This window comes from Pseudophryne corroboree, chromosome 11, assembly GCF_028390025.1.
Source record: "Pseudophryne corroboree isolate aPseCor3 chromosome 11, aPseCor3.hap2, whole genome shotgun sequence".
NCBI classification, from domain to species: Eukaryota; Metazoa; Chordata; class Amphibia; order Anura; family Myobatrachidae; genus Pseudophryne; species Pseudophryne corroboree.
In genome coordinates this window covers 41,505,096-41,520,458 of record NC_086454.1, presented here as the reverse complement: position 1 = coordinate 41,520,458, position 15,363 = coordinate 41,505,096, and the positions used below count along the sequence as shown (strand labels likewise).

The window sequence follows — 15,363 nt, the reverse complement described above, 5'->3', positions numbered from 1 at the left end:
TGTATGGAGCACTTCTACTGTGGGAATTATGTATAAGGAGCACTACTACTGTGGGCATTATGTGTAAGGGGCACTACTACCGTGGGCATTATGTGTAAGGGGCACTACTACTGTGGACATTATGTGTAAGGGGCACTACTGTGGGCATTATGTGTAAGGGGCACTACTACTGTGGACATTATGTGTAAGGGGCACTACTGTGGGCATTATGTGTAAGGGGCACTACTACTGTGGACATTATGTGTAAGGGGCACTACTGTGGGCATTATGTGTAAGGGGCACTACTACTGTGGACATTATGTGTAAGGGGCACTACTGTGGGCATTATGTGTAAGGGGCACTACTACTGTGGGCATTATGGGGTCATTTAGGTGTGGTTGGAGTTGCTATTCCTTGGAAGCAGCAGTGATATGGCTGTATGGTGATGCAGCAGGAGGCGTCTATTACATGCAGATGTGACGCAGCATTGGCTCAAAGCACCCACCATCGGGTTGCTTATGGCACCCATGGTGCCAACCAAGCTGCCTGACACAGAGGACAGGAAATCTCCGTTCTACGACGGAGATCCCTGGCTTCTTCCCACCCCCAAAAGGGCAGCAACATTCCCCTGTTTCCACAAACGGAAGCCATCGCCACCCACTCACTGTCCCTGATACGAAATTAGACTGTCAATCAAAGACAGTCTGATGCCGGGCTGCATTCTATGCTGCAGGACCCACGAAGGAACTGACCCTGCACATGCGCAAAGTACAAAAATTGGAACTTTACGCCAATGGTTGCAGCAGCAAATGCACCTGAATGACCCCTCATGTGTTTAAGGAGCACTACTATGGGTATTGTGTGTAAGGGGCACTACTGTGGGCATCGTGTATAAGGGGCATTAAGGTGTGGTGTGATGTGTGTAAGGGACACTACTGCATGATGTAACATGAATACTGGCAATTGCCCAGTTAAAACTTATGACCTAATAAGGGCCCTCATTCCGAGTTGTTCGCTTGCTAGCTGCTTTTAGCAGCATTGCACACGCTAAGCCGCAGCCCTCTGGGAGTGAATCTTAGCTTAGCAGAAGTTCGAACGAAAGATTTGCAAAATTGCGAATAGAAATTTCTTAACAGTTTCTGAGTAGCTCGACACTTACTCTGCCACTGCGATCAGTTCAGTCAGTTTCGTTCCTGGTTTGACGTCACAAACACACCCAGCGTTCGCCCAGACACTCCCCCGTTTCTCCAGCCACTCCCGCGTTTTTCCCAGAAACGGTAGCGTTTTTTCACACACACCCATAAAACGGCCAGTTTCCGCCCAGAAACACCCACTTCCTGTCAATCACACTCCGATCACCAGAACGAAGAAAAATCCTCATAATGCCGTGAGTAAAATACCAAACTTTTGAGTAAAATAACTAAGCGCATGCGCTCTGCGAGCAATATAGCGAAACTCGGCAACGAGCGAACAACTCGGAATGAGGGCCAATAAAATATATTAAAAGAGGCGGGGGGGGGGGGGCAAATTACTGCCTTGCGCTGGGTGACAAAAATCCTAGTTTCAGCTCTGCTTCTTAGCAGTTGGGCAAAACCATGGCCCTCATTCCGAGTTGATCGCTCGCTAGCTATTTTTTGCAGCGCAGCAATCAGATAGTCACCGCCTATGGGAGAGTGTATTTTCGCTTTGCAAGTGTGCGAACGTGTGTGCAGCCGAGCGGGACGAAAATGTTTTTTGCAGTTTCTGAGTAGCTCTGGACTTAAGGTGGGTACACACTGGCCGATATATCAATAGAACGGCCGAAATATCACGGGTCCGACGGCCAGTGTATACGGGCGATATGTCTGTGAACTTCGTCGTTCACAGACATATCGCGTCGGCCCCACAGCACAGCCAACGGACAAAATATTTACCAATATATTGCTGCATCGCTGTGTGTGTACAGGCGACCAGCCGGCCGCCTGTACACATGCTGCGGCAGCCGGCGGTGATTGACAGCTGAACTGAGTGGGCGCTGAACTGGGCAGTCCCCGACGGATCAATCAGTGTGTATGCACAGCTCACTGCCGATCCGTCCATAGATATATCTGCAGATCAATTGATCTGCAGATATATCTATCAGTGTGCTGTGTACCCACCTTTACTCAGCTGCTGCGATCACTTCAGTCTTTTTGGTCCCGGAATTGACGTCAGACACCCGCCCTGCAAACGCCTGGACACGCCTGCGTTTTTCCAACCACTCCCAGAAAACGGTCAGTTGACACCCATACACGCCCTCTTCCTGTCAGTCTTCTTGCGATCGGCTGTGCGAATGGATTCTTCGTTAAATCCATCGCCCAGCAATGATCTGTTTTATACCCGTACGACGCACCTGCGCATTGCGGCACATATGTATGCACAGTAGTGACCCGATCGCTGCGCTGTGAAAAACAGCAGCGAGCGATCAACTCAGAATGACCCCCCCCATGCGCACTGCAGGGGGGGGGGGCAGATGTAACATGTGCAGAGAGAGTTAGATCTGGGTGGGGTGTGTTGAAATTGAAATCTAAATTGCAGTGTAAAAATAAAGCATCCAGTATTTACCCTGCACAGAAACAAAATAACCCACCCAAATCTAACTCTCTCTGCACATGTTATATCTGCCCCCCCCCCCCCCTGCAGTGCACATTGGGGGTCATTCTGACCCGTTCGCTCGCTATGTTTTAACGGAGCAGAGCAAACGGGGCCCTGCTGCGCGTGCACCGGCGCCGTAGTGCGCCGGCGCATGACAGGTGGCCGAGGGCCGTAGCAGGGATGCGATCGCCTCTGCCTGATTGACAGGCAGAGGCGATCGCTGGGCGGGAGGGGGCGGAACGGCAGGGGGTTGGCCGCCGTTTCGTGGGTTTGGTTCACCCAATGCAGGCGTGGCTGGACCGAATGGGGGGCGGGCCATAGCGGCTGCATGTTGTCACACGCAGCCGCTGCGGGCTGGGGAGCGATGAGTAGCTCCCGGCCAGCACGCTAAAGCTGCGTTGGCCGGGAGTTACTCGTGAAGTGCAAAGGCATCGCCGCTGTGCGATGCCTTTGCACTTCTGCGAGGGGGGGCAGGACTGACATGCGGGGTGGACTAGCCCTGTGCTGGGCGTCCCCCCGCATGTCTGAGTTTATGATCGTAGCTGTGCTAAATTCGGAATGACCCCCATGGTTTTGCCCAACTGCTAAAAAATTTGCTACTGCGATCAACTCTGAATTACCCCCAATGTCTATCCCAATGGTTTCCTATTTTTATTATGATAGATATTCATGTTTGTTAGTATTTGGATATATGGGGCATTACTTCCAGGAATCACAGGAATAATAAACTATAGCGTTCAGCTTCCAAGGATGCACCTGTACAGCACAGAGCACAGAGCTGTATGTTCTGTGTCACTGGGTAAGGTGGGTGCAGTGAGGTCGCGCTGTGTTACATCTTGCACCCTGCAGTATAGTAATTATGCTGAGCTGTTTCCCTCTGCCTGGCAGAATGAGGTCACAGCACTGGACACAGTAGTGCACCAGGCAGCGTATTTCCTGGGAGATATAATGGAGCTGGATTAAAGAAATTCAGTGAAAGCTCCTAGTATTACATCTAGATTCCTCGTTACCTCTTGCTGAATATATAAACATTTTGCGTTTTGTGTCTGGGATACGCTACAGATCTGGTCTGTCTAGTTGGTTATTATTATAGCCCAGCGTTTGTTCCATAAATCCTGTTCTGCATTTCATGGTACAGTAACCAAAAACCAGGTTCATGTGTAATCTCTATTTAGCTGTAGTGGATCCAGATTACATCTGGTCATGCGGCGCGGTGTAATTATGATATATAATAATATTGCACTGAGTAGGCAGAGAACGTTTCACAGTCACCAGACCAGTAAAGGTCAAAGTTTATCTATACCAAAAGACAAGACTTTGGCCCACTTCTAGGGCCTGTATGAGATTCCGATTATTCGATTACTCTTTTTAATGCACCTGCACCGGAGTTGCAGTGCTCATGCAGGGCTGGATTAAGACCGGTGCCCCTATATATATCCAAATAGAAACATTAATAAACCATACTTGCCTACCTGACCCTCTCCATGAGGGAGAAAATGCTCTGTTCCTGGACTTTCCTGGTAATGTATGTTTGCCATCACCTGTGGTGAGCTAGTTAATTGATAAGAAAGGTGTTTCACCACAGGTGATGGCAATCATACATTACCAGGAAAGTCCAGGAACAGAGCATTTTCTCCCTCATGGAGAGGGTCAGGTAGGCAAGTATGCTGCCTGTAACATAACAAAATGTGGAAAAGAGAAGCGCTGTGAATACTTTCCTGATGCCCTGTATTTTACTTAATGGTTAATCCAGCCCTGTGCGCATGTGCCGTGATGCTGCTGCAGTTCTGGTCACAGTATGGGGGAAGCCGCTGCCTGTTGCACAGTTTCCGGACGGTTGAGGGCGGTATTGGGGAGAAGCATCTAAAACGCAGGTGTGTCGCTGACATTATAGGGTCGTTCCGAGCAGCTTCACTGGCCGCGATATTTACAGCAACCTTAGGGCTGCGCAGATGTCGGGAGGCCCACGTGATAGTCGCGGTGGTGATCAGATGCTGCATCTTCGAACGCAGGCAAGGGATCTGGGAAGCCGGATCTGGGCATAGTTTTACAATAGATGCCTCTTGCTGCATTACCATAACTTCCCACCTCCCACCGGTCCCTCCTGCATCCACCTCTAAATCAGGCCCTTAGGGGTCTATAAAGAGCTATGTACTAAGCCGTGGAGAGAGATAAAGTACCAGTAAATCAGCTCCTAACTGCCATGGTACAGGCTGCGTTTGAGAAATGACAGATAGGAGCTGATGGCTGGTACGTTATCTCTTTGCACTTTATCTCTCTCTAAAGTCTAAGGGGGACATGTACTAAGCAGTGATAAAAGTGGAGAAGTGAGCCATTGGAGAAATTGCCCATGGCAACCAATCATCATTGGCGTAACATTTATAATTTGCATACTAGAAAAGTATACAGAGCAGCTGATTGGTTGCCATGGGCAAATTCTCCACTGGCTCACTTCTCCACTTTTATCACTGCTTAGTACATATCCCCCTAAGTACATAGGGGGTCATTCCGAGTTGATCGCGCGCTAGCAACTTTTTGCTGCAATCAGGTTAAAACGCAGCAAAACTGGGCATGCGTATGCACCGCAATGTGCAGGCGCGTCGTACGGGTACAAAACGTGTCGTTGCTGGGCGATGGATTTTAACGAAGAATCCATTCGCACAGTCGATCGCAAGGTGATTGGCAGAAAGATGGCGTTTATGGGTGTCAACTGACCGTTTTCAGGGAGTGGTTGGAAAAACGCAGGCGTATCCAAACGTTTGCAGGGCGGGTGTCTAACGTCAATTCCGGGACCAAAAAGTTTGAAGTGATCGCAGCGGCTGAGTAAGTCCAGAGATACTCAGAAACTGCAACAAACTTTTCTTGTGCCGTCGTCTGCAAAAGCGCTCGCACACTTGCAAAGCGAAAATACACTCCCCCATAGGCGGCGACTATCTGATCGCAGCGCTGCAAAAAGTTGCTAGCAAGCGAACAACTTGGAATGACCCCCCCCCCCCCCCATAGACCTCACAATTACCATCTCTCATTGCTCAGCCGAATTGTACCTGTGGTTATTTGGGTGAGATGTATCAAACTTTCTAATGCAGCTCTGCGGTTGGAATGAACAGCAGCTGGATATATAAGATCTCTCTTGTCATCTTTTCCACAGATTAAAGGAACACTTCAGGTCATATAAGAATGAAGATGAGAACATTTCCTTACCCTATAATGTGAGAAGCCTCGGGCAGATAGACCACTTGGCGGTGACGTTAGGCAGCATTTCCCTGGACTGCACTGCTGCGGTTATAGGTCAGGTACCACGCCCGAAACTCTGCACCAGGACACACACGTCGCCTCCTCAGCGCATGATTCCATTTCACTGTGGCCACTGGGCAAGTGGGTCCAGAGGGGGCCCCACACCGCACACATTGCACCCATATTTTGGTACTCACCTCTCCGGAGTCCAGCATCCGTTGCGCAAAAAATCCATTCCAAAATGGCTGCCCAGTTTGAATTTTGTCTCCGGAACATGGCGGGCGCCATGTTTCTGGAGACCTGCGCATGCGCAGTAGGCTCCGGCACAATGTCGGAGCCTACGGCGCCAAGAAGAGGGGAGGGCCCACCCGGGGTCTGTACACGGGCTCCCTCCTTGCTTAAGACGCCCCTGTGCTGTAGCTACTGTCTGCACGCAATGGGGTCACCAGTACACGTAAGAGATGAAGGGGCACCTTTATCACTATGGGGTCTATTCATGAAGCAGTGAAAAGAGTGGAGAAGTGAGCCAGTGGAGGAGTTGCCCATGGCAACCAATCAGTGTTAAGGTAACATTTATAAAGTGCATTCTATTAAATTATACAGAGCAGCTGATTGGTTGCCATGGGCAACTTCTCCACAGGCTCACTTCTCCACACTCGCGCAGGAGCAGTGGAGAAATAAAGCAAGTATTAAATGTCTTTGGTCTGTTAACAGATATCATCATTAGTTATATACCCCTGTGCAAAGCTGGCGACTGTTACCGACAATCTAATTGCCGACAGTGACCCCTTTTCCTCTACTGGAGCAAAGCAAAACCATGCTTCCAGCAAGGTTACTATTCCCAATCGTAGTTTAAAAATATTTGATAAACCTCAAAAAAACTTGTGTTGACAATTGGCATGTCAATCTGTTGTATCTGTTGACCTATTGACGGTCTACTAGACACTGTCTGTCTATCATCCGGATACCGTCACACTGTCTGTCTATCGGGGGTCATTCCGAGTTGATCGCTCGTTGCTGATTTTCGCAACGGAGCGATTAAGGCTAAAATGCGCATGCGCATGGTACGCAGTGCGCATGCGCTAAGTATTTTTTTTAACACAAAACTTAGTAGATTTACTCACGTCCGAACGAAGAATTTTCATCGTTGTAGTGATCGGAGTGTGATTGACAGGAAGTGGGTGTTTCTGGGCGGAAACTGGCCGTTTTCTGGGAGTGTGCGGAAAAACGCAGGTGTGTCAGGGAAAAACGCGGGAGTGTCTGGAGAAACGGGGGAGTGGCTGGCCGAACGCTGGGCGTATGTGTGACGTCAAACCAGGAACGAAACGGCCTGAGCTGATCGCAATCTGTGAGTAAGTCTGGAGCTACTCAGAAACTGCAAAGAATTATTTAGTAGCAATTCTGCTAATCTTTCGTTCGCTATTCTGCTAAGCTAAGATACACTCCCAGAGGGCGTCGGCCTAGCGTGTGCAATGCTGCTAAAAGCAGCTAGCGAGCGAACAACTCGGAATGAGGGCCCATCATCCGGATACCGTCACACTGTCTGTCTATCATCCGGATACCGTCACACTGCCTGTCTATCATCCGGATCCCGTCACACTGTCTGTCTATCATCCGGATACTGTCACACTGTCTGTCTATCAACCGGATACTGTCACACTGTCTGTCTATCATCCGGATACTGTCACACTGTCTGTCTATCAACCGGATCCCGTCACACTGTCTGTCTATCATCCGGATACTGTCACACTGTCTGTCTATCATCCGGATACCGTCACACTGTCTGGCTATCATCTGGATCCCGTCACACTGTCTGTCTATCATCCGGATACTGTCACACTGTCTATCTATCATACGGATACCGTCACACTGTCTGTCTATCATCCGGATACCGTCACACTGTCTGTCTATCAACCGGATACTGTCACACTGTCTGTCTATCATCCGGATACTGTCACACTGTCTGTCTATCATCTGGATCCCGTCACACTGTCTGTCTATCATCCGGATACTGTCACACTGTCTGTCTATCATCCGGATACCGTCACACTGTCTGTCTATCATCCGGATACCGTCACACTGTCTGTCTATCAACCGGATACCGTCACACTGTCTGTCTATCATCCGGATACTGCCACACTATCTATCATCCGGATACCGTCACACTGTCTGTCTATTATCCGGATCCCTTCACACTGTCTGTCTATCAACCGGATACCGTCACACTGTCTGTCTATCATCCGGATCCCGTCACACTGTCTGTCTATCATCAGGATCCCGTCACACTGTCTGTCTATCATCCGGATCCCGTCACACTGTCTGTCTATCATCCGGATCCCGTCACACTGTCTGTCTATCATCCGGATCCCGTCACACTCTCTATCATCCGGATACCGTCACACTGTCTGTCTATCATCCGGATCCCATCACACTGTCTGTCTATCATCCGGATACCGTCACACTGTCTGTCTATCATCCGGATCCCGTCACACTGTCTGTCTATCATCAGGATCCCGTCACACTGTCTGTCTATCATCCGGATCCCGTCACACTGTCTGTCTATCATCCGGATCCCGTCACACTGTCTGTCTATCATCCGGATCCCGTCACACTGTCTGTCTATCATCCGGATCCCGTCACACTGTCTGTCTATCATCCGGATCCCGTCACACTCTCTATCATCCGGATACCGTCACACTGTCTGTCTATCATCCGGATCCCATCACACTGTCTATTATCAGGATACCGTCACACTGTCTATCATCCGGATACTGTCACACTGTCTGCCTATCATCCAGATACTGTCACAGTGTCTGTCTATCATCCGGATACCGGGGGTCATTCCGAGTTGATCGCCCGCTAGCTAGTTTTAGCAGCCATGCAAACGCTATGCCGCCGCCCACTGGGGAGTGTATTTTAGCTTAGCAGAAGTGTGAACGGTTGTATCGCAGAGCCCCTGCAAAAAAATTTTGTGTAGTTTCAGAGTGGCTCAAAACCTACTCAGCGCTTGTGATCACTTCAGACTATTCAGTTCCAGATTTGACGTCACAAACCCGCCCAGCCACACCAGCGTTTTTCCTGACACGCCTGCGTTTTTTCCGCGAACTCCCTGAAAACGGTCAGTTGCCACCCAGAAATACTCACTTCATGTCAATCACTCTGCGGCCAGCAGTGCGACTGAAATGCATCGCTAGAACCTGTGCAAAACTACATTGTTCGTTGTGCCCATACGTCGCGTGTGCACATTGCGCCGCATACGCATGTGCAGAATTGCTGATTTTTAGCCTGATCGCTGCGCTGAAAAAAATTCAGCTAGCGATAAACTCGGAATGACCCCCACCATCACACTGTCTGTCTATCATCCGTATACCGTCACACTGTCTGTCTATCATTCGGATCCCGTCACACTGTCTGTCTATGATCCAGATCCCGTCACACTGTCTGTCTATCATTCGGATACCGTCACACTGTCTGTCTATCATTCGGATCCCGTCACACTGTCTGTCTATGATCCAGATCCCGTCACAGTGTCCGTCTATCATCCGGATACCTCCACACTGTCTGTCTATCATCCGGATACCGTCACACTGTCTGTCTATCATTCGGATACTGTCACACTGTCTGTCTATCATCTGGATCCCGTCACACTGTCTGCCTAACATCCGGATACCTCCACACTGTCTGTCTATCAACCGGATACCGTCACACTGTCTGTCTATCATCCGGATACCGTCACACTGTCTGTCTATCATCCGGATACCGCCACACTGTCTGTCTATCATCCGGATACCGTCACACTGTCTGTCTATCATCCGGATACTGTCACACTGTCTGTCTATCATCTGGATCCCGTCACACTGTCTGTCTATCATCCGGATACTGTCACACTGTCTGTCTATCAACCGGATCCCGCCACACTGTCTGTCTATCATCCGGATCCCGCCACACTGTCTGTCTATCATCTGGATCCCGTCACACTGTCTGTCTATCATCTGGATACCGTCACACTGTCTGTCTATCAACCGGATACCGTCACACTGTCTATCCATCATCCGGATAATACCACTGTCTGTCTATCATCCGGATCCCGTCACACTGTCTATCATCCGGATCCCGTCACACTGTCTATCATCCGGATCCCATCACACTGTCTGTCTATCATCCGGAAACCGCCACACTGTCTATCATCCGGATACTGTCGCACTGTCTGTCTATCATCTGGATCCGTCACACTGTCTGTCTATCATCCGGATACCGCCACACTGTCTGTCTATCATCCGGATCCCGTCACACTGTCTGTCTGTCATCCGGATCCCGTCACACTGTCTGTCTATCATCCGGATACCGTCACACTGTCTGTCTATCAACCGGATACCGTCACACTGTCTATCCATCATCCGGATACCGTCACACTGTCTGTCTATCATCCGGATCCCGTCACACTGTCTGTCTATCATCTGGATCCCGTCACACTGTCTGTCTATCATCCGGATCCCGTCACACTGTCTGTCTATCATCCGGATCCCGTCACACTGTCTGTCTATCATCCGGATCCCGTCACACTCTCTATCATCCGGATACCGTCACACTGTCTGTCTATCATCCGGATCCCATCACACTGTCTGTCTATCATCCGGATCCCTTCACACTGTCTGTCTATCAACCGGATACCGTCACACTGCCTGTCTATCATCCGGATCCCGTCACACTGTCTGTCTATCATCCGGATACTGTCACACTGTCTGTCTATCAACCGGATACTGTCACACTGTCTGTCTATCATCCGGATACTGTCACACTGTCTGTCTATCAACCGGATCCCGTCACACTGTCTGTCTATCATCCGGATACTGTCACACTGTCTGTCTATCATCCGGATACCGTCACACTGTCTGGCTATCATCTGGATCCCGTCACACTGTCTGTCTATCATCCGGATACTGTCACACTGTCTATCTATCATACGGATACCGTCACACTGTCTGTCTATCATCCGGATACCGTCACACTGTCTGTCTATCAACCGGATACTGTCACACTGTCTGTCTATCATCCGGATACTGTCACACTGTCTGTCTATCATCTGGATCCCGTCACACTGTCTGTCTATCATCCGGATACTGTCACACTGTCTGTCTATCATCCGGATACCGTCACACTGTCTGTCTATCATCCGGATACCGTCACACTGTCTGTCTATCAACCGGATACCGTCACACTGTCTGTCTATCATCCGGATACTGCCACACTATCTATCATCCGGATACCGTCACACTGTCTGTCTATTATCCGGATCCCTTCACACTGTCTGTCTATCAACCGGATACCGTCACACTGTCTGTCTATCATCCGGATCCCGTCACACTGTCTGTCTATCATCAGGATCCCGTCACACTGTCTGTCTATCATCCGGATCCCGTCACACTGTCTGTCTATCATCCGGATCCCGTCACACTGTCTGTCTATCATCCGGATCCCGTCACACTCTCTATCATCCGGATACCGTCACACTGTCTGTCTATCATCCGGATCCCATCACACTGTCTGTCTATCATCCGGATACCGTCACACTGTCTGTCTATCATCCGGATCCCGTCACACTGTCTGTCTATCATCAGGATCCCGTCACACTGTCTGTCTATCATCCGGATCCCGTCACACTGTCTGTCTATCATCCGGATCCCGTCACACTGTCTGTCTATCATCCGGATCCCGTCACACTGTCTGTCTATCATCCGGATCCCGTCACACTGTCTGTCTATCATCCGGATCCCGTCACACTCTCTATCATCCGGATACCGTCACACTGTCTGTCTATCATCCGGATCCCATCACACTGTCTATTATCAGGATACCGTCACACTGTCTATCATCCGGATACTGTCACACTGTCTGCCTATCATCCAGATACTGTCACAGTGTCTGTCTATCATCCGGATACCGGGGGTCATTCCGAGTTGATCGCCCGCTAGCTAGTTTTAGCAGCCATGCAAACGCTATGCCGCCGCCCACTGGGGAGTGTATTTTAGCTTAGCAGAAGTGTGAACGGTTGTATCGCAGAGCCCCTGCAAAAAAATTTTGTGTAGTTTCAGAGTGGCTCAAAACCTACTCAGCGCTTGTGATCACTTCAGACTATTCAGTTCCAGATTTGACGTCACAAACCCGCCCAGCCACACCAGCGTTTTTCCTGACACGCCTGCGTTTTTTCCGCGAACTCCCTGAAAACGGTCAGTTGCCACCCAGAAATACTCACTTCATGTCAATCACTCTGCGGCCAGCAGTGCGACTGAAATGCATCGCTAGAACCTGTGCAAAACTACATTGTTCGTTGTGCCCATACGTCGCGTGTGCACATTGCGCCGCATACGCATGTGCAGAATTGCTGATTTTTAGCCTGATCGCTGCGCTGAAAAAAATTCAGCTAGCGATAAACTCGGAATGACCCCCACCATCACACTGTCTGTCTATCATCCGTATACCGTCACACTGTCTGTCTATCATTCGGATCCCGTCACACTGTCTGTCTATGATCCAGATCCCGTCACACTGTCTGTCTATCATTCGGATACCGTCACACTGTCTGTCTATCATTCGGATCCCGTCACACTGTCTGTCTATGATCCAGATCCCGTCACAGTGTCCGTCTATCATCCGGATACCTCCACACTGTCTGTCTATCATCCGGATACCGTCACACTGTCTGTCTATCATTCGGATACTGTCACACTGTCTGTCTATCATCTGGATCCCGTCACACTGTCTGCCTAACATCCGGATACCTCCACACTGTCTGTCTATCAACCGGATACCGTCACACTGTCTGTCTATCATCCGGATACCGTCACACTGTCTGTCTATCATCCGGATACCGCCACACTGTCTGTCTATCATCCGGATACCGTCACACTGTCTGTCTATCATCCGGATACTGTCACACTGTCTGTCTATCATCTGGATCCCGTCACACTGTCTGTCTATCATCCGGATACTGTCACACTGTCTGTCTATCAACCGGATCCCGCCACACTGTCTGTCTATCATCCGGATCCCGCCACACTGTCTGTCTATCATCTGGATCCCGTCACACTGTCTGTCTATCATCTGGATACCGTCACACTGTCTGTCTATCAACCGGATACCGTCACACTGTCTATCCATCATCCGGATAATACCACTGTCTGTCTATCATCCGGATCCCGTCACACTGTCTATCATCCGGATCCCGTCACACTGTCTATCATCCGGATCCCATCACACTGTCTGTCTATCATCCGGAAACCGCCACACTGTCTATCATCCGGATACTGTCGCACTGTCTGTCTATCATCTGGATCCGTCACACTGTCTGTCTATCATCCGGATACCGCCACACTGTCTGTCTATCATCCGGATCCCGTCACACTGTCTGTCTGTCATCCGGATCCCGTCACACTGTCTGTCTATCATCCGGATACCGTCACACTGTCTGTCTATCAACCGGATACCGTCACACTGTCTATCCATCATCCGGATACCGTCACACTGTCTGTCTATCATCCGGATCCCGTCACACTGTCTGTCTATCATCTGGATCCCGTCACACTGTCTGTCTATCATCCGGATCCCGTCACACTGTCTGTCTATCATCCGGATCCCGTCACACTGTCTGTCTATCATCCGGATCCCGTCACACTCTCTATCATCCGGATACCGTCACACTGTCTGTCTATCATCCGGATCCCATCACACTGTCTGTCTATCATCCGGATCCCTTCACACTGTCTGTCTATCAACCGGATACCGTCACACTGTCTGTCTATCATCCGGATCCCGTCACACTGTCTGTCTATTATCAGGATCCCGTCACACTGTCTGTCTATCATCCGGATCCCGTCACACTGTCTGTCTATCATCCGGATCCCGTCACACTGTCTGTCTATCATCCGGATCCCGTCACACTCTCTATCATCCGGATACCGTCACACTGTCTGTCTATCATCCGGATCCCGTCACACTGTCTGTCTATCATCCGGATCCCGTCACACTGTCTGTCTATCATCCGGATCCCGTCACACTGTCTGTCTATCATCCGGATCCCGTCACACTGTCTGTCTATCATCCGGATCCCGTCACACTCTCTATCATCCGGATACCGTCACACTGTCTGTCTATCATCTGGATCCCGTCACACTGTTTGTCTATCATCCAGATCCCATCACACTGTCTATTATCAGGATACCGTCACACTGTCTATCATCCGGATACTGTCACACTGTCTGCCTATCATCCAGATACTGTCACAGTGTCTGTCTATCATCCGGATACCGGGGGTCATTCCGAGTTGATCGCCCGCTAGCTAGTTTTAGCAGCCATGCAAACGCTATGCCGCCGCCCACTGGGGAGTGTATTTTAGCTTAGCAGAAGTGTGAACGGTTGTATCGCAGAGCCCCTGCAAAAAATTTTTGTGTAGTTTCAGAGTGGCTCAAAACCTACTCAGCGCTTGTGATCACTTCAGACTATTCAGTTCCAGATTTGACGTCACAAACCCGCCCAGCCACACCAGCGTTTTTCCTGACACGCCTGCGTTTTTTCCGCGAACTCCCTGAAAACGGTCAGTTGCCACCCAGAAATACTCACTTCATGTCAATCACTCTGCGGCCAGCAGTGCGACTGAAATGCATCGCTAGAACCTGTGCAAAACTACATTGTTCGTTGTGCCCATACGTCGCGTGTGCACATTGCGCCGCATACGCATGTGCAGAATTGCTGATTTTTAGCCTGATCGCTGCGCTGAAAAAAATTCAGCTAGCGATAAACTCGGAATGACCCCCACCATCACACTGTCTGTCTATCATCCGTATACCGTCACACTGTCTGTCTATCATTCGGATCCCGTCACACTGTCTGTCTATGATCCAGATCCCATCACAGTGTCCGTCTATCATCCGGATACCTCCACACTGTCTGTCTATCATCCGGATACCGTCACACTGTCTGTCTATCATCCGGATACCGTCACACTGTCTGTCTATCATCCGGTTACTGTCACACTGTCTGTCTATCATCTGGATCCCGTCACACTGTCTGCCTAACATCCGGATACCGTCACACTGTCTGTCTATCAACCGGTTACCGTCACACTGTCTGTCTATCATCCGGATACCGCCACACTGTCTGTCTATCATCCGGATACCGTCACACTGTCTGTCTATCATCCGGATACTGTCACACTGTCTGTCTATCATCTGGATCCCGTCACACTGTCTGTCTATCATCCGGATACTGTCACACTGTCTGTCTATCAACCGGATCCCGCCACACTGTCTGTCTATCATCCGGATCCGGCCACACTGTCTGTCTATCATCTGGATCCCGTCACGCTGTCTGTCTATCATCTGGATACCGTCACACTGTCTGTCTATCAACCGGATACCGTCACACTGTCTATCCATCATCCGGATAATACCACTGTCTGTCTATCATCCGGATCCCGTCACACTGTCTATCATCCGGATCCCGTCACACTGTCTGTCTATCATCCGAATCCCATCACACTGT

General features: G+C 49.9%; 1 protein-coding gene across 1 annotated transcript in view; it reads left to right on the top strand.

Annotated features, from left to right (window-relative positions):
- NRIP3 (nuclear receptor interacting protein 3) overlaps positions 1-15,363 on the top strand; it is a 98,213-nt gene that overhangs the window by 73,781 nt on the left and 9,069 nt on the right. The window contains exon 4 of the mRNA XM_063944066.1: positions 5,741-5,880. Within this exon, the coding sequence (XP_063800136.1) occupies positions 5,741-5,880 (140 nt within the window). The remainder of the gene's footprint in view (positions 1-5,740; positions 5,881-15,363) is intronic.